Raw genomic sequence first — 21353 nt, 5'->3', positions numbered from 1 at the left:
ATGATTTCCTTTTTGGCGTTTTGAATTACGAAGTGAAGATTGATAAGTCAACGAGAGCGGCCAGGGCCCCGTTTCACAAAGCTCTCGTAAGCCTAAGATCTCGTAACGTTTCTCGTAGGAATCGTACCACCGACGCTGTAGCATAGACTTACGACAGCCGTAGCGCTACGACAGCTTTGTGAAACGGGGCCCTGGAACACAACCGTGTTCCAAACGTGATCTTAGCTCTAAGCCTGGTTTAGTGTTAAAGGGTGCCAGTTGTGATCTGCCTGCTACGATAACTTTGTAGTGCGAGCGCAGGTAATTAAAATGGGAACGCAAATTTACGGATTATGTGTCAGCTTTGAAGACGTCTAACGTCACTTTCAGCAGTTTCTCGATCAGCGTTCGTGGTGAGCTCCATACCTATCACCCATTCGTGTTATTCCGGGACAAGCCAAATAGCGGCCTTCTTGGAGGTTACGGTTGGTTGGTTGTCAGCAATATTCCAGCTATATGGTGGCTGTCTGTAAATAATAGAGTCCGGACAAGACAAACCAGTGATCAACATCATGGACATCGATCTACGCCATTGGGATACGATGACATGTGTCCCAACTCAGCGAGCCTGACCATCCGATCCCGTTAGTCGCCTTTTACGACAAGCATAGGTTGCTGAAGACCAATTCTAACCCAGATCTTCACGGGTTTGGAGGCTCTGGAAAGGGGCGAGTGGTGACGGATGACATATTACTCATCCATTCGTCATCACTCGCCCCTTTCCGTAACCTCCAAGAAGCTATTCGGCTTGTCCCGGAATAACACGAGTGGGTCACGAATGATTACTCATCCCGGACTTAAACACAGAAATCACCGAGACGAGGAATCACTACCCCTGCCTCCAAGCATGCACTATGATTATGAGGAATTGTAAAGTAAATAACACATACATTAGTACATAAAGCCACATAAAACACAGGACAGTTTCTCATTACGAATAAATAAGAGTAAGTATTTTTAGGAAACACAAACCTAACTTCAAAATCATAGTTAATGAAAATAATAACATGTGGGATTTTCCGATTTCAAATCACGAACAGCATTGCTGTGGTTGCATCAAAAAGTGCAACATAGCTCTAAAAATAAGGGACGGGAACCGAATTGAGAATGCAGTTTGAAAAGTGAGTGAGTGAGTTTGCTTTTACGCCGCACTCAGCAATATTCCAGCTATATGGTGGCGGTCTGTAAATAATCGAGTCTGGACCAGACGATCCAGTGATCAACAGCATGAGCATCGATCCAGTTTGAAGAGAAATAGGATGGGTGATGGGTGACGCGAATCACAAATTCCATATGTGGCTTTATCATAATGGAGTGCATTTGTTCAGCTGCATAATTCTACACCAACGAATACATGGTTTTCCCTGTTAACATGCTGAAATAGTTTGTACACCGTACAGATGCATGTACAGACCGTGTACGTGGCTATCCACCATACTTCTCAGAGAATAAACATCTCCTTCAATAACTGTTCATTCCAATCCTTCAGAATCAGATGAAGCTCTCAGCCATTGCTTCCTGTTCCGGAAGCTTGAACTTTGACCCGGCTTCTGGTGCCGCCGAGCTGTTATAACTTCGCTCGCTGCTGTAACCACGTGATCGGTCACGTGGTTCGTAATTGTCCCGTCTGTTGTCACCATTGTCATTGTAATGAAGATTTTGAGGTCGGCTACGAGGAGCATAAGCGTGCCGTTCCTCGTAATGTTCATTTGGGCGTTCATACACATGCCTTGACTGACCACCTTCGTCATAGTCGTATCCTCTGGATGGCTTCATTTTGGAAGCTAACTCCTTATGTTTCCGAATGATATCATCGTTATCGTCCAGACGGAATCCGAGATTCTCGTGAGCTCTCTGCGTTGTCGTGCTGCCGTATTTGTCCATTGGATCATTATGGTGACCATGTCTTTCCCTCATGTAATCATTTGCTGGCTTCCGGTGGCCATCTTGCCTCCGGTTGCCATAGTAACCACTGAAACCATCATCGTCAGCTCCCGAGTAGCCACTGTCCGCACCCCCTGTTGAGTGAGAGGACCGGTCACTATCCCTGTGGGGGATCTGGTCAAACGGTTTGGGCACATCAGGACCTGAATTAATGTTGTAGTAGCTGTCGCTGGACGATGTCCGGCCCCGACTGTTGTCCACCACGGTGATGTTTGGATAGAGATGACCATTGCCATAGCCTTGCTCTCTTTTCTCCTGCAAACGAGGTTGGTAATTATCTCCCCTTCTCTGGGGTCGGACAGGCTGTCTGGTGTCTGAGGGCAAATTGCGTCTGGCAGGGCTAAATCCACCGTCATCCTCCACAAACGATGTTTCAACCTCCCTAATGTCTATGCTATCGTCTTGACCACTTGTTGCACTCTGCATACGTATTTTATCATCGGGTTTTTCTCCCGCCCCTTGGGAACTGTCGCTGGCCTTTGGTTGTCGTCGTTTCTTCCGCCGGAAGCTCTCGTACAAGCGGCCAGCTTGCGCGTAGTTGTAAGTCTCGGGTCGTTCCTCTCCGATATCGTCTAATGGCGAGATCTCGTTTACCGTCCATCCGTGCAGCACATCTCGTATTTCCTCTGAAATATACGGAATGGAATACGGAATGGAATAAAGAATTGCAATGTCAGCTGTTTGCAGTAACGTAAAACACGTGAAGGTCCGGGTTGGAATTGGTCTTCATCAACCCATGCTTGTCATAAGAGGCGACTAACGGGTGGTCAGGCTCGTTGACACCTGTCATTGTATTGCAATTGCGTACATCGATGCTCGTGTTGTGATCGATGCTCATCACTGGATTGTCGGGTCCCGACCAGATTGTTTACAGACTACCGTCATATAGCTATAATATTGCTAAGTGCGGCGTTAAGCGACAAACGGCAATCGCAAAACGAACGTCTGCACCAGATTATCAAGTGAACGACAGCATGAGCATCGTTCTACGCAACTGGGAAATAGAGAATACTACACGAGGTCTCGTTAAATACGAAACGAGTGTCCTTCCTATGGTATCAGACCGAGCGAAAGCGAGGCCAGAAACCAAAGGAAGGTCACGAGTTTCGTATAATTCGTATGTTATGAGACCGAGTGTTAGACCGTTAGAATGTCAGGTCAAGTCGTTACGACACAGTTCAACGCGATACGACACTCGTGTGACGTACAAGATTACTATGTAACTACCCATGCGTTGACCATGTGGGTAATAAACGATCATATGCATCAACATAGTCAGTGTGCCCGACCACACGATCCTGCTGGGCGCTTCTTCATGACCAATTCTAACCTGGCTCTTCATGGGGAACATATATGACCAGAATTCCAGCTTTATTACGGAGTTTCATGTTTAAATGGTAGGAAACAAACCCAGAACCAGGACTGGACCTGGAATTCGAACCTTCAATTTGGTAGGTTCCTGGAGCGCATAAGGACTGATTGACTGAGTTTACTTTTAAGCCACTTTTAGCAATATTCCAGGAATATCATTACGAGGGACACCAGAAATGGGCTTCAAACTTTGTACCCATGTGGAGAATCGAACCCTGGTCTTCGGCGTGACCAGCGGACGCTTTACCCACTAGGGTACCCCACCATCAAAGGAACACCTAAGTAAGCAACCCTACACATACCAGTGCGACGAAATAGACATGTGTCACTCATTACAATCTCACAAATACGTACCTTCTGTTATTGCTGGGATCTGTCCTCTTAGCACCTTGTTTTGCGGATTAGAAACACGTTTTATTTCGTTCTGGTTGATGTCCGCAAAGTTGAAATTCAGCTCAGTACACTGTCGAAACAATATTATGGAAACATCAATTAAAACATAACGTAAACATTTTCAGGATAAAATTTCATCTCATACAGGCGACGTCTACCAACTTGCTTGATTTGACTCTTTTTCTGAATGTGGTTGCTTGTGTTAATATCGCGGTATTGGTGTAGGCAGCTTTTAGAAACATTCAAGTATAACCACGGACAGCAATATACCATTGTTCTCATCATTCGTCACCGCTAGCCCCTTTCGGCTACCTCCCAGAATCGCTTGTTCTGGAAGAACACGAGTTGTCTCAACCGAACCGCTCTAACAGCGTAAGGAGCTGACGCATCCACTTGAGTAAACCTAAGATCAAAGCGGCCATTCGTGTACTTGTCTGCTAAATATCAAGGTTATCGGCCAAATTCATTTGTTTTTGTTTGTTTGTTGCTTAACTCCAGCAATATTCCAGCAGTATGTCGGTGGTCTGTAAATATTCGAGTCTTGTTTAGACAATACAGTGATCACCAGCATGAGCATCGATCTACCCAACAGGGATACGATAACATGTATCAACCAAGTCAGCAAGCCTGACCACCCGATCCCGTTAGTCGCCTCTTACGACAAGCATGGGTTGCTGAAGACCAATTCAAATCCGGATGTTTATGCTTCTGGGCCAATCCTAATCCTTATCTTCACGGCCCGGGGCCTATTCTAACCCTTATCTTCACGTGTCCGGGCCTATTCTAACCCTGATCTTCACGTGTCCCGGCCTATTCTAACCCTGATTTTTAGGTGTCCGGGGCCTACTCTAACCCTGATCTTCAAGTGTCCGGGGCCTACTCTTCAAGTGTCCGGGGCCTACTCTAACCATGATCTTTAGGTGTCCCGGCCTATTCTAACCATGATCTTTAGGTGTCCGGGGCCTACTCTAACCCTGATCTTCAAGTGTCCGGGGCCTACTCTAACCATGATCTTTAGGTGTCCGGGGCCTACTCTAACCATGATCTTTACGGGCCGGGTCCAACGTACCACTGGGGACAAGAATGTTGTTGGGGGTTCTTCTTCTTCAGAGCGGAGACTCCCAGGGAACCTGATGACGACCTCTGCGAACTCCCACTCTGCGTACTGGAGGATGGGGAACCGCATCTCCTCCTCGGGAAACAGCTCCGTGTGCAGCCGCTGCAGCAACGTCCCGAACTGGAACTAGAACAAAGACGTCGACATTCAGTATATTGTATTGATTATCTCGGTTGGTCGGTTGCACTCAGCAATATTTCAGCTATATGGCGGCGGTCTGTAAATAGTGAGTCAACCAAGTCAACGTGCTTGACCACCCGATCCCGTTAGTCGCCTTTTACGATAGGCAAGGGCCGCTCAACACATATTGTAACCCGGATGTTCCGGTTAAAGCGCTCCTACTTACCCGAAGGACGAAAGGGTGACCTTTGTCCATAGCGTTCTTTGCGGCATCACAACCCATTTGTATTCGACTGAGAATCTTGGGGTAGGTTTGGTTGATCAACAGCACCCAGTTTTCTGAAGAAAAGATAATATTTTTTCTGAATTGAAAAAATGTATCGGAAATCATGCTATTTGTGAGACCCGATGACATGTTTTAAGAAAATATTTGAATTGAATGCTTGACTGAAGACAATGTTGTCTTTTACGCGTTTACGCCAAGCATTTAGCAGCCTCCATTTTCAAGAGTGGTTCATTTTTCGTATGCTAATGGGGAGATAAAACAAGCAGGGTCAGTGGAAAACTACTCTGCAACTTTTCCTTGCCAACAGCAACCTCCATGGTCACACATATGAATTTTCTCAGATTACTACTTACTGTCGTTGGGGAGGATGCCGCAGCCCAAACCGACGGAGCCACACCCGACGCCGGAGTGCGACATGCACTGCAACACCAGGGGGCGCTTTATCAACTCTCTCGTTTGAAGATCTCGATTTCCTCAATCGTCTCCATTCGGTAGACTCTGTGGAGCGAAAGCACAATGTCAGTTAGTACATCCTGTGGGGCCAACACACAAGGTCAGTAAGTGCACCCCGTGTCAGTTCACCCCTTGGAGTGAAAAGACGAAGTCAGTTCACCCCGTGGAGTTAAAAAACGAAGTCAGTTAGTACACCCCGTGGTCAGTTCACCCCGTGGAGTGAAAAGACGATGCCAGTCAGTACACCCTGTGGAGTGAAAAGACGATGTCAGTCAGCACACCCCGTGGAGTGAAAAGACGAAGTCAGCCAGTTCACCCCGTGGAGTGAAAAGACTTAGTTAGTTAATACACCCAGTGGAGTGAAAAGACCAAGTTAGTTAATACACCCTGTGGAGTGAAAAGACGAAGTCAGATTGTACACCCCATGGAGTGAAAAGACGATGCCAGTTAGTACACCCCATGGAGTGAAAAGACGAAGTTAGTTAATACATCCCGTGGAGTGAAAAGATGAAGTCTGTTAGTACACCCCGTGGAGTGAAAAGACGAAGTCAGATAGTACACCCCGTGGAGTGAAAAGACGATGTCAGTCAGTACACCCCGTGGAGTGAAAAGACGAAGTCAGTACATCCCGTGGAGTGAAACGACTTAGTTAGTTAATACACCCAGTGGAGTGAAAAGACCAAGTTAGTTAATACACCCTGTGGAGTGAAAAGACGAAGTCAGATTGTACACCCCATGGAGTGAAAAGACGATGCCAGTTAGTACACCCCATGGAGTGAAAAGACGAAGTTAGTTAATACACCCCGTGGAGTGAAAAGATGAAGTCTGTTAGTACACCCCGTGGAGTGAAAAGACGAAGTCAGATAGTACACCCCGTGGAGTGAAAAGACGAAGTCAGTTAGTACTTCCCGGCGAGTGAAAAGACGAAATCAGATAGTACACCCCATGGAGTGAAAAGACGATGTCAGTCAGTACACCCCGTGGAGTGAAAAGACGAAGTCAGTACATCCCGTGGAGTGAAAAGACGAAGTCAGTTAGTACACCCCGTGGAGTGAAGAGACGAAGTCAGTTAGTACACCCTGTGCAGTGAAAAGATGAAGTCAGTTAGTACACCCTGTGGAGTGAAAAGACGAAGTCAGTTAGTACACCAACGGTGATATGGTACACCTATGGGGCCAAACACAGTGCACAATGTTTTCAATCATTGTTGGAACGTGGAGCTATACAACTTGTTATTACATGACTTGATAATGTATAACACATTCCTGAAGACAACCAATACATGCTCGGATCACACAGGGCCGTCATTCATACACACTGCTTGGCTGTGAATCACAGTAATCAACCGGCACGACCGGTTCAGTATTTATACATCGGTGAATAAAACCTATATGCTCTGATTTGGTTGGTCGGTTTGTTGTTTCACGCTGCACTCAGCAATATTCCAGCTATATGGCGGCGGTCTGTAATAATCGAGTCTGGAGCAAACAATCCAGCGATCAACAGCATGAGCACCGATCGCCGCAATTGGGATACGATGACATGTGTCAACCAACTCAGCAAGCCTGACCACCAGATCCCGTTAGTCGCCTCTTACGGCAAGCATGGGTTAATGAAGATCAATTCAAATCCTGATCTTCACGGCCCGGGGCCTATTCTAACCCTGATCTTCACATGTCCGGGCCTATTCTAACGCTGATCTTTAGATGTCCGGGGCCTACTCTAACCATGATCTTCACGGGTTTGATCCGAGGGTAATCTTGTATTTTATTTGAGTATTTGTTTCACCTGATTTCATAAATACCCACGATCCATCCAGTCTCAATCCCTGTTGCCTCGTTCAGGCTGAGTGGCTGTGGGGTAGCCTAGTGGTTAAAGCGTTCGCTCGTCGGTCTGTAGAAACGGGTTCGATTCCCCACATGGGTGCAATGCGTGAAGCCCATTTCTGGTGTCCCCCGCCGTCAAAATGCTGCAGTATTGCTAACAACGGCATAAAACCATACTCACTCGTCCAGGCAGAAAGTCACGCTCTATGTGAGGCATTTGTTCAATGTCTGCACTAACAACATTCCAGCTGTATGACATCAGCCTATAAATAGCCAAGTCTCGGGGAAAGAAGCCGTTGATCGTAAGGCTCTGCAATTACCTGCGTTAACTGGGTACTCAAAACCAGCCATGCATAGAGCTGGAATATCCGACCCTCTTCAGGCAACTGTTGTGACATGACCCACCCCCCCCACACACACACCACTAACCCCAAACCCGCACGCACGCACGGACACACACACACACACCCCAACAAAAAATAAAAAAAAAACCCAAAAAACCCCCAAAACTCGGTGAGTGTGATTGGTTTGAGGCTGCCTCCCATAAATCAGTTATATGACATCGTGACGCAGGTCTTCTCAGCTAATTGCGGCGCCTTCGACGAATGACACGTACAGAAATATATATTTTGAAACCAAATAGGACAATTACGATGAAATATCTCTTCTTTCCTTATTTCCCAACAATTAATGTTATCATGGCAACTTAATGACGTACCGTCTCTGAGGGATGACGTTGACAAGCCCCGCTGCTGACTCCACCCCTCCACGTTTCTGCAAGCTGTTGGGGGGCGTGGGGGTCACCAGCCGGAACAGCACATACGGGTTGTTGATGACGTCCTCCAGGGGCGCCAGGAAGAACGCCGTGGGAAACTCGTCCATACTGAAAAAGTGAGAGTGACAAACTTATTTTTTAAATTTTTGATTGATTGTTGTTTAACGCAACAGTCAGTCTGTAAATAATCGAGTCTGGACCAGACAATCCAGTGATCAACATCATGAGCATCGATCTACACAATCGGGATACGATGACATGTGTCAACCAAGTCAACCAGCCCTACCACCCAATCCCGTTAGTTGCCCTTATACGTCAAGCATGGGTTGGAAAATCCTTGGTGATGACCATCGTAACATTTTACATTAATGATTTATTTTCTTTCCGCTTCCGTTTTGATTGTTTGTAGTTTACGCACCCAGCTATCTATAAACAGTGAGTCTATCCCAAAATCTTGAGTGAGTGAGTGAGTGAGTTTAGTTTTACGCCGCACTCAGCAATATTCCAGCTATATGGCGGCGGTCTGTAAATAATCGAGTCTGGACCAGACAATCCAGTGATCAATAGCATGAGCATCGATCTGCGCAATTGGGAACCGATGACATTTGTCAACCAAGTCAGCGAAACTGACCACCCGATCCCGTTAGTCGCCTCTTACAATGAGATAGCCCAAAATCTTGGGATACGATGACACGAGTCAACCAATTCGGCAAACCTGACCAAGCGATCCCGAAAGTGGTCTCTTACGACAACCATGAGTTACTAAAGACCAATTCTGACCCGGATCTTCATGTTTTTTTCCCCGCTGTCGAGTAATCTGACCCATAAAAGATACTTATGATAATGTCAGTATCTTATAGTACAGAGTAATAGTAAACGTTTTTCGAAAAGAATCGTAATTTACTGAAAGACCAAAAACCAAGCAAGAAAAGACGCTAAACCACAGATCGTCCTGTCATGACAAAAGACAGATTCGTTTGTTTGTTGTGCTTGTTGTTCAACGCCGCACTGAGCAATATTCCATCTATGGCGGAGGTCTGTAAATAATCGTGTCTGGATAACATCGTCTAACAAATCACGCCAATGTTTGCCCAACGGTCGAACCCGCCTCACATCCAAAAATAGTTGCAGACCGTATCCAAAAACGAGTGAGTGAGTATGGTTTTACGCCGCTTTTAGCAATATTCCAGTAATATCACGGCGGGGGACACCAGAAATAGGCTTCACACATTGTGCCAATGTGGGGAATCAAACCTGGTTCTTCGGTGTGATGAGCGAACGCTTTAACCACTTGGCTACCCCATCGCCCTCCACAGTATAGAAACACATGGATAAATACACATTCCAGCATTATAACACGATCGGGATGGTACCTACTGGTCTAAACCAATGTCAGAATGCATATACAGAATTGGTAAAAGATCGGTCTTTCAGGATAATCGTGTTGCCATGACTGACTGACTGAGTTTGGTTTTACGCCGCTTTTAGCAATATTCCAGCAACATCACGGCGGGGGACACCAGAAATGGGCTCCACACATTGTACCCAGTGTTACCATGAAGATGTAAACATAGGTTAAATCATAACCTATTAAGACGATCTCAGCCAAAATTGGTACCTTTTTTATGAGTAAAAACAATAAAACTGTGTGCAAAAAAATCTCCAAACAAAACAAATCAGATAGGTTTAAACGAGTAATTTGATTTTGTGCTATCAATAGTCAAGCTCCATAGAACCCTCGCTGTCAGATGATCAACGTCCCTAGCTTAGCTCGTAGGATAAAGGTGTCAAAAGGGCCTCCAGCATGCGAGTAATTTCTGACATCTAAATTCAGCGATGACGATATTGGCAGGATGACAATAATCCCTCTTACGCACTTTTAAACAAAACAATTCCCTGCTGATGACTTTTGAATAACATATATAGTGACGATTGTTTGAAGCCCATTCCTGTGTGTCCTGACTTGATATTGTTGGTATACTGCAAAATGCGGCGTAAAACCATACTCAGCATGGGAACAAATTACCGACAAACAGTATTGTTTTCCAACAAATTGGTTTCCTCCGATATCTACACATTTATCGTGTCATTCGTAACTCCTCGTGTCATTCCGGCAAGCCTTCTTGTAGCATTCCATTCGTGACCAACTCGTGTTATTCCGGGACAAGCCGAATAGCGTCTTCTTGGAGGTTACGGAAAGGGGCGAGTGGTGACGAATGAGAGAATACGATGTCCCGTGTAATACCACATTTATGAAACTCGTGAATGGTTTGGTATCCAACTCTCTTCAAGGGCACTAACTCAATTCAAAAGTTCAACTGATATAACGTTTGTGTAATATAAAGCAAGCTAGTGAATTTAGGGTCACTTGCAAAAAACCCAACTACATCATATAAATATGGTATTACACGCGTATGAAAAATTAACAATGGGGTATGAAAAAGGGACCAAATACTTCAACCAACATATTATCTTTTTTATATAAATGCTATTACACGCAACCGAGCAAAGAACAGTTGAAACATCTTTCCTAATAAGCAGACATTTTTTTTATCACGTTGGTTTGCTCATGTGACCAAGTGCAAATAGTTCCGACAGCACGCGATACTATTAAACAATGCGTAATAACCCTGTAGATTTATAAAACAGTGATATCTTCAACGGTTGAGTAATACACATTATTTCACAACTGAACTAATAAAATGTAGCGAGTTTTGAGACGACCCCTCCTGAGTTGTACACATCACGTCATGTAATGCCGGACTCCTTGTTGACTCAGCGTTATCAGGAGCATTGTCGGTTCGTGGAAAGGTTATCATGTTTATTTCTGACAGCGTGACTACACCCCAGCTAAAACCAACATGTCGTCATGACTGAATATTTCGAATATATACGAACACATTTTGAAGTACTGCTATATATACTACACACTTCAGTGAAACCCTAGTGGTAATTCAAATGTTTAAATGTCATATCATTTGTGTAATATTAACAAGCTACAATTAGTTAAAGTTACTTCAGATGTTAAACTGACATTTGCGCAGCATAGTGACTACAGGGGCACTTACTCAATTCCAAAGTTCAACTGACATAACAATTGTGTGACATTAAGTGGGTGAGTGAGTATGGTTTTACGCCGCTTTTAGCAATATTCCAGCAATATCAAGGGTGGGGGGGACACCAGAAATGGGCTTCATACATTGTACCCATGTGGAGTGTAATATTACGCAAGGTAGCAAATTTAAACTTGCAAAACACCTCCATCATTTAAATGTTAAGTTCAAAACTTAAGGTTTCTTTCCAATGAAATATCGTAATTTGATTACAAAGAGTATACTTTATCTAGTCTTTTAATGCCATTTAGAAATGACACGTAAGGGGGTAAATGTATGGAGGCCACTTATTTATAATGAGTGAGTGAGTATGGTTTTATGCCGCCTTTAGCAATATCACGGCGGGGGACACCAGGAAGGGGCTTAACACATTGTACCCATGTGGGGAATCGAACCCGGGTCTTCGGCGTGACGAGCGAACGCTTTAACCACTAGGCTACCCCACCGTCCCTTAATTGTAAGGAACATAAGTATACTCATTTATACGCCGTGTTCCTTATAAAGATAAAGATCTATAAATTTCTCCTCCCTTATTCATCAGACAAAAGTATTCCTTTATACAGCGTATCTTATATGTTCTGTGCCGAACGTGCGTGCTAAAATACGTGTGAAATTCGACTGTGGGGCAGCAAAGACTGAAAACTCAAAGTCTACATTTAAGTTGTGTAAAACGAAAATATTTTCGAGTATAAACGGTATCGAACTTAATATGCACATCTGACTCGTGAAGATCCGGGTTAAAATTGATCTTCAGTAACCCATGCTCGCGTAAAAGGCGACTAACGGGATCGGGTGGTCAGGCCCGCTGACTTGGTTGACACATGTCATCGTATCCCAATTGTGTAAATTGATGCTCATGCTATTGATCGCTGGATTGTCTGACCCTGACTCGATTATTTACAGACCCCCCCCCCCACCCCAAGCTGGGATATTGCTGAGTGCGGTGTTGAACAATAAACAAACATAAACAAACAAACAAATAATACGTATTTCTTCATCTTAACGAGGGTTTTTAGGACAAAACGTTTAAGAGCACAATATATCAAGGTTGATGGCGCATAGTAATTTAAGTGATTCCATGCACGAGTACATATATAATATGCATACATTACCATTTGAATATATATTCACTAACATGTGGCGCGTCGATTAAACCATTGGTCTTTCTGGGAAAAGATACCCCAGTAACCATGGTAACGTTACAGTCAATATGTTAGAGTTGTCGGTTTATTGTCGTAAATCATAAAAGATTTTTAAATAATTAATTAATAGTATCACGCACGGTCTATCTCACAAAGACACAGTTTGTTTACCATCATGTACATTAAACGCTCCAGTTTAATCAATATAAATACTAGTTAACACAGAATAGTATCCTTTCACTGTCAGTTGTATGGACGCCCGTGTTTACGGTCTTGAACCTTGTATCCTTTCACTGTCAGTTGTATGGACGTCCGTGTTTACGGTCTTGAACCTTGTATCCTTTCACTGTCAGTTGTATGGACGTCCGTGTTTACGGTCTTGAACAGTTGTATGGACGCCCGTGTTTACGGTCTTGAACCTTGTATCCTTTCACTGTCAGTTGTATGGACGTCCGTGTTTACGGTCTTGGACGCCCGTGTTTACCTTTCTTTATACCTGTATCCTTTCACTGTCAGTTGTATGGACGTCCGTGTTTACGGTCTTGAACCTTGTATCCTTTCACTGTCAGTTGTATTGACGTCCGTGTTTACGGTCTTGAACAGTTGTATGGAGGCCGTGTTTACGGTCTTTATACCTGTATCCTTTCACTGTCAGTTGTATGGACGGGGCCGTGTTTACGGTCTAACCTTGTTCCTTTCACTGTCCGTTGGCTTGTCACGCCGAAGACCCGGGTTCGAATCCCCACATGGGCACAACGTGTGAAGCCCATTTCTGATGTCCCCCGCCGTGATGTTGCTGGAATATTGCTAAAAGCGGCGTAAAACCAAACTAAGTCAGTCAGTCATTTGTATGGACGCCCGTGTTTACGGTCTTTATACCTGTATCCTTTCACTGTCAGTTGTATGGACGCCCGTGTTTACGGTCTTGAACCTTGTATCCTTTCACTGTCAGTTGTATGGACGTCCGTGTTTACGGTCTTGAACCTTGTATCCTTTCACTGTCAGTTGTATGGACGTCCGTGTTTACGGTCTTTATACCTGTATCCTTTCACTGCCCGTTGTATTGACCTCCATGATTACTGTATTTCAGAGGGTAGGGATTATTTTGGCTGAAAGAGTCGTTGTCAGCACGGGTACTACAGCAGAGATGCCAACCCTATTTTGGGCCTAAGTGTAATACTTGAGGTCAAAAAGTGTAATTTGGACCTAAAAAGTGTGATACGTGTCTGCCGATCGCTTCTACATGGTACACGGTTTCACGAAAGGAAGATTCTAGGCAGAAACACATGTGACCAATCACAATGAAGCTCCATACATCGAAAATTGTTGGTCATGTGACTCAAAATACTTTAATTCCTTGCAAGTTAATTGGAATGAGTGCGATGCTAAGAGTAAGCGATTCCTATCGGTGTAAGGCCATTTCATCACCCCTGCACCTGTGCGTTACGAAACACTTCCCTGTCAAAATTTATCCAATTATTGATTTTCGTAAAACGAGTAGAAAAGCGTAATTTTCGCAGATTTAGTGTAATGGCGTAATTTAATGGTCAAAATCGTAATAATTACGCCTAAAGCGTAAGGGTTGGCATCTCTGCTACAGATATGTATCCCGGTACGTTGCTGTATACAGAAATGTACCCTAACCAAAGGGTTACTCTCAACGGACAAGTCAGTATCCATTATCCTAAGACCGAAAAAACTGTATTGTCCGTTTGATTCCATGTGAGACACCGGAATTTTTTTAATTATTTTGTTGTCACTTTTTTTGCTATTTTTACAAGGGGGCACCACTTGCTGGTAGAACAGCCAGGTAATCAACAAGCGTGTGCAGTGAAATTTCAATTTCAGACGTGCAAGTCGCACACCTGGCTGTTCTACCAGCAGGTGGTGCCCCCTCGTCAAAAATAGCGAAAAGTGACAACAAAATAATTATCGTTTGTAACTTTTTTATTCGGGTTTCCTAAACTATGAGACAAATCATCGGAGTTGGTCTGTTGATTTAATGTGACTGTGCAAAATCTGGTTTTGTTTTATTAAATCGTGTGTTAGTGAGCAATTCATCCGTCTCAAATGAAATCAAACAGACTCTCGTTGTTCCCGTTCAACTGACTGCGAGTGGCATGGGGCATCACGAATATTCGGTACTGTGTATGCTCGTTTCTTATAACACAATCAAAGGCATCTCATACAGCAGTGTGACAGTTCTGGGTGCCGTTGTACAGAGCGATCTTAGCACTAAGGTGACCGTAACTCCCATACCTTAACATAGTGAGTGAATGAGTGAGTTTAGTTTACGCCGCACTCAGCAGCTATATGGCAGCGGTCTGTAAATAATCGAGTATGGACCAGATAATCCGGTGATCAACAGCATGAGCATCGATCTGCGCAATTGGGAACCGAATACCTTAACATAGACTTACGGTAGTCTTGGCGCTATGGTTGTTTCGTACAACAGCACTAAGAGTTTAGTTTTACGCCGCACTCAGCAATATTCCAGCTATATGGCGGCGGTCTGTAAATAATCGAGTCTGGACCAGACAACCCAGTGATCAACAGCATGAGCATCGATCTGCGCAATTGGGAACCGATGCAGAATGGACCACCTCCGTTAGTCCAAGATAGTCGCCTTTTATGTCAAGCACATGGGTTTCTGTCTATTCTGCAGAATGGACTCGTCCTTGGGTACGTTTCTGTATTCTGATTTTGGCTAGGGAACATTTCTATATACAGTAACGTACCCGGAGTACACATCTGTAGTACCCGTCCAGACAACGACCCCTGAAGCATTTTGCTGGTAACTTGAAATCATGTGACCCGACAATATGACAGTTTGTAAGGAGATAAAGACCGGTATAAAATTACACCAGCTTATAACGCCTATTGATCGATTAGATTTATCAATCGCCTTAACTTCTTTCATGTCATTTATTCGAGTCTTCCTTTGAGACGCCCCCTGACCTCGGTCAAAGACACGTGTGGTGACCCGAGGTCAGACTTGGCTTGTGATAATTATGTCTACATCAGTGTGTTACGTCACAAAGGTAAGGCGATTACATTCTGGTCCCCCGGGCGGGAACAAGGGATAAATGAACTATTTTTACATCCGAAGCAATGGGTTTTCACTTACTGAGCATCGTCGGGCATTGACATGGGTTGAATATTTTTCTTTTCCGCCATTTTGTTTTATGACGTAATCACACAAGCGTGTGACCTTTGTGTCACCTAATCAATGTTGAGTTTTGAACCCTTAAGCCCCACCCTCCTTTTATCCCCTTCCGACCCAGGTGTGTGTGTGTGACCTTTAGGTTGACCTGTGACAGTAATATCCTCTATTTTGAATAATGACATTATCACACAATTGTATGATCAAATGTATACCTCGAGTTCATTCTTGGTGTGGGAAAATGAGGGCCCATGACTCCATCCCCCGGACTCAATATTAGCGGCCCATTCAGAAATTATGTTTTCAATTCTGGATTATTATTCAATTATTTTATGAGTGGTACGAGTTTGCCGAATCGAGTATTCACACAGCAAAATCTTTTCTCAACGTAGAATTAATATGACAGTCTTCATATGGGTGATTGAGTTAAAATTTACCGTCACCTCGGCAATATTTCAGCCATATAGTGACGAGAAATGTTCTACTTAAACAATAAATATCAGTTGCTAAAAAATTAGTCATCGAAGGACTGTAAAATGGATGGAGATGGTGTCTAAAACTAGCATGTACATGTACAATTATTTCATTTATGAAGACAATACACTATAAAAATGAGCTATAGGTCGCCAACAACTGAAGGCTGATCACCATACTAGTGACCATGGGGACTTACAGTGCTTTTGCTACCTGCATGGAACCTAAAGTACTGTCGGAAATAGAAAAAAAATGTTTTAGGCTGTTACTTTGTATCCCTAAAATTGACAAATTTACGAATAGCATATATCGAAATAACCCACATCGGCCTAACTGGGCATTGAGTGGGATGCGTAATAGTATTTCCAGAAAAGCATGTTTGCCCAAAACAATAGATCGGACTATAGATGGCAATTAGGTCGCTCAGCCAGGTATGACGACGGACCGTCGACTCACCTGGCATGAAATTCACGTACTGCCTACAAGCACAAGGGGTCATCTCAAAGATATTTTATGCTTTTTCATGTGTGTTGACTATGTCTCATTTATTTATCCTAAAGTTTATGTTGAGATACGTAAAATGGTATGATACCCATGGAAACCTTAATTCAGCCATCGTATTAAATGTCTCAAAATATATAGGTGGCATGACCACCGACAGGACTGGATATTATTTGTAAATTGTAATGACATGCCGTTTGCTTCCCCTAAAGGATTATCTATCTCAGCTTATATCTCTACCCCACAAGCCCGACCCCAACCACCGTCTGCAACACCCGTTCTGGATTTGCTTTTGAGACGACCCATCAAATTTAATAATTTCAGAGACGAAGCGTTGGTCTACCCTTTTGCAAAGCAATCACATATTGAAACAAAGCTTCGAGTTTCTTATATCATACAAACATACTCTTTTCATATCCGTTGCATTATAAGCACAATTTTCTGACTTAAACCTTTGGTGGTATATTCTACCGTCCCGAAACCCGTTATCGGCGGCACTGGTATTAAATCAGTCATTGTCCTTCTTTGCACACAACTGTTTCATATGTACAAGCATTCTATGCACTTAGTCCTGGCGTGTACATTAACGCCGCTTTTAGAATATTCCAGCAATATCATGGCGGGGACACCAGAGATGGGCTTCACATATTGCACCCATGAAATCGCATGACGAGCGAACGCTTTAACCACTAGGCTACCCCACCGCCCCCCTGGCGATTAAAGAGGAGCTCGCGAATGCTTTAACCACTGGGCTACCCCACCGTCCCTCCATCTAATGAAAGGCAAGAATTAGCCCGAAAATGTCGACGTTAAAACATATAAAGTTCAAAATGCGTCGTATTACACGTTCTTGCAACTTCTTAATAGCCACCAAAGACATGTTATGATTGAATGAGATGAGATGAGATGAGAGTGGGTGAAGTTTTGGTGGGTGAAGTTTTACTAAAACTATATGGCGGCGGTCTGTAAATAGTCGAGTCTTGACCAGATAATCCAATGATCAGCATGAACATCGACCTGAACAACTGGGATAGGATGACATGTGTCAACCAAGACAGCGAGCCTGAACAGCCGATCCCGTTAGTCACCTCTTACGACAAGCATGGGTTACTGAAGACCAATTCTAACCTTGATCGTCACCGGTTGACTTGATATGATTGATTCCAGCCTTGTCTTCCAGAAATGTATTCCCGTTTCATGTCAGTTAAGATTGCTGTCACGTGCATCATAAAACTGACATAGCGGAGGTGAAATGGAGCGTGACAGCTGAATGTATGGCTCGTTGAACTGTGTGACTGTAGCGTGACATTGATCCCAGGGGAATGTGCTAGGTTTTCGAGGAGTCTGTCTCACGGTCCCTGAACTGCACTATTTTCCCTAGCCTTGCTCTAAGGCTGTACTGAATGCTAAGCCCTTGGATGTATAGTAATTCTATCCTTTAAGAGGCAAGTCTAGATAAGGGGTCCTCTCCAACAGTGTTGTGTGTTGAGTAGCCTTGCTCCAAGGCTGTACTGAAGTGCTAAGCCCATGCATGTATAGTAATTCTATCCTTTAAAGAGGCAAGTCTAGATAAGGGAACCCCAGTCTATTTTTGTTAGAAATTATCATTTAAAAGTATTAGTTATTAGCTGAGTGACTTGTGCAAGTCTATATTTTCCTTACGTCCATCCTTTACTGCAATGCTAAAACCCTAAATAAAACAAGTCTAGATCTCTTCAGGTTCCGAATCTCCTTTCTCACCGGGGCTCATTTTCAATTTAAAAGAAATTGTCTGTTTCTAACAAAATTATATATATTCAGAGAATAAGTGTTAGTTTAGATGTTAGAGATGTGACTTCCGGGAAAATAGGTCTCTGGGAAATGTTTAATGTTTAAGAGCGGTGCAGTAAAAACAAAACATAGTATACCCCTGACTCCCCAGGCCTCTCATTTCGCTAAACAATACTGGTATACAAAGGGGATCCGTATTTATGTAATTACCTATTTGCATAAATGCATATTTAGAACCATTAATCAAACATGAATTGAACTGACAAATATTTACAGTTTATGGTGCATATCATATATTTGAAGAAACACAAAATTTGTGGTAGTAAGACTTCAGACCACATATATTGATAAAAATATATGTTATTATTTTTAACTGTCGTATTTAAAGAAAACATCTTGGTTGTGTCTTGTTCATTGTGTCTACTAATACCAACGTTTCGGTATGACACAACCTAAGCATATACATTGTCTTGTGTTATTTTGTGAGTGAGTGAGTATAGTTTTACGCCGCTTTTAGCAATATTCCAGCAATATCACGGCGGGGGACACCAGAAATGGGCTTCACACATTGTACCAATGTGGGGAATCGAATTGTATTATTTTGTGTTATGTCGGTAAGGAATACTCCAAACATATCGAATGAATTTGCGAAAAAATGCAACCGTTTGTACTAAGTAACGTTATTCTGAATATATGTCAGTATATGACCAAAACATCCACTTGCAGGAATGACATAAGTATGACATTGATAAGGTTTTCAATTCGGGTGCCAAAAAAATATTTTTCAGGAAATTTGTTCTTGTGTTTGTGAGAGCGGTTGTGTGTTTAATTTCTTCTTTAACTGAACTGTGGCCTTGTCGAAGATCGTCCACACAGTCCTATCACAACCACAACACAGGAATGCAAGCTCTCAGGACGATAAATATTTGAATCCCGCCTTTCAAAACATGGCTTTCAACAGACATGACACGCATAGAAAGGAAAATCAAAGGATGTTATAAATTTCCTGAAACATCTAAAATAAACCTTTCAATAACTGTTTGAACCAACGGCTTATCCTTTCTTAAAATACACGCACCAAAATAGCTCGTGTTGCAACCGACATGTACACTGTCATTGTCGGCCATGTTGGTGACCCTCGGTGAAACGCTATTAGAAACTCACCTGTTGTTGTCGTCGAAGTTCAAAGGCACAAATAGGTGTATATGACGATGGAAATATGAAATTCAGATGTAGGTATCCTTTAGTATCCCACTCAGCCACCAGGTAAGGAAATAGCCGCCATATTTGTTGTCTCTCCACGGTCTGCTATAATTAGGTCATCTGGCGGAATAACATTCCTACCTGTCCCGTCAGCATAGCCGGTGTAAAGGTAAATTTGACACCTGTGAAATAACATACATTTGAATACGACCTTTCTTGGTCTCATCACAGCTTTCTTACTTCTACACTACCCATCAAAAGTTTAGACTCACTTATAACACTCACTGGTTGTTATGTATACATATTTGGTTACATCGAAGATGAATTTCTCCACTAATTTGGAGGAACCAACTGCAAATCTTATGCAGCTGAATTGTACGAGAATCATGCATCAAATTGCCTAAAAGCATGTGCAAATATTGTGCATGTGAACAGCTGCGTTTTGGTGTAAAGTTTTGTTAAGAATTCGCCAATTGTCATAATTGACTTAGTTTCATCATTTATTTAACTCATGACAATAATCTTATCATCGTTACGAATTTGTTTAACAATACATCAGTTCATGTGTAAACAGTACCTTTAAACAGTACTATTTGAGTATTTGCAAAATCTAGTTTAGAACAGTTGACCGAAGTAAGTGGCTACATATTTATACTAGTGAGTCTAAACTTTTGATGGGTAGTATATATCTCCCTGAATTGTATTGTTAATCCTTTTCATATGAAATAGTATTTTCTAAGTTCACATATACCACAATTACAATGATTTTATTTGGTAAATTAATATCTTAAAAAGTGAGACTTGCTTATAAATGTTTTGGCATACCACTGACTGAAATAAAGGAAAAACATTTTCATTAGTATAGCTGAAAAACATTGCAACGGATCAAATCACAAGGGTGTACAAATGTAACACTACACCGGTTTACACCTATCCCACACATTACATTTTGAAGTGTATTTACTGAGTCACCTGTGTAGGCGTGTAACGTTCTTACAGATAAATGTATGATATCATAATCCCTTTATGCCAAATAGACACCATCATTTTTTACCGTCTTCAGAAAGTATTTGTTTGTATGTTGTTTAACGCCGCACTCGGTAATAGTCGAGTTTTTGTGTGGTCTGTGAATAATCGAATCAGAACTTGACAATCCAGTGATCAGCAGCACTTAGAAACCTAAAATCCTGAAGTGAATACAGGTTATAACAAGACTAACGCAAATCAATGATATCATAATCCGTTTATGTCAAATAAGACACAATGGTCTTTTTACTGATCCACGCTCGAGGCCGTTGTCTTTCGGCCGAGGATCTGGGGGGAGGGGTCCGGGCAATTGTTAAAATTAGATACTCTCTGATGCAATTTTCTTTCTGAAGAGGGTAAGATGACTCAATTTATGCAACCCTTATCTCTCTCTCTCTCTCTGGATTGTCTCCATTATTTACCCTCCGCCGCCATTTGGAATACAATGACATAAACCCGCTCACTCACATGCTTATTAGGTCATCTCCGTGATACACAATATTAAATCAGATGCTCTCTGATGCAATTGTCTTTCTGAAGAGGGTGAGATGACTCAATTTATGAAATCTCTCTCTCTCTCCCCCCCACTCTCTCTCTCTCTCAAACACCCTCCCCCATTTTACAATGACATAAACCC

The 21353-nt window shown here is 42.9% G+C and overlaps 1 protein-coding gene across 1 annotated transcript; it reads right to left on the bottom strand.

The window, feature by feature from the left end:
• Positions 1 to 621: 621 nt before the first annotated feature.
• On the bottom strand, positions 622 to 19845 carry LOC124260009. Its single transcript, XM_046694238.1, has 7 exons — positions 19652 to 19845; positions 8268 to 8432; positions 5624 to 5768; positions 5211 to 5323; positions 4817 to 4990; positions 3709 to 3817; positions 622 to 2609 (listed from the first exon to the last, which is right to left on the bottom strand). The coding sequence occupies exons 3-7, from the start codon at positions 5685 to 5687 to the stop codon at positions 1531 to 1533; spliced, it is 1539 nt and encodes a 512-aa protein (XP_046550194.1). The 5' UTR covers positions 5688 to 5768; positions 8268 to 8432; positions 19652 to 19845; the 3' UTR covers positions 622 to 1530.
• Positions 19846 to 21353: the final 1508 nt, after the last annotated feature.

This window comes from Haliotis rubra, unplaced genomic scaffold (assembly GCF_003918875.1).
Source record: "Haliotis rubra isolate DU_JTF1 unplaced genomic scaffold, ASM391887v1 Scf1186, whole genome shotgun sequence".
Classification (NCBI taxonomy): domain Eukaryota; kingdom Metazoa; phylum Mollusca; class Gastropoda; order Lepetellida; family Haliotidae; genus Haliotis; species Haliotis rubra.
The sequence above is the reverse complement of the archived record's forward strand: the minus strand, read 5'-3'. Positions and strand labels throughout refer to the sequence as shown.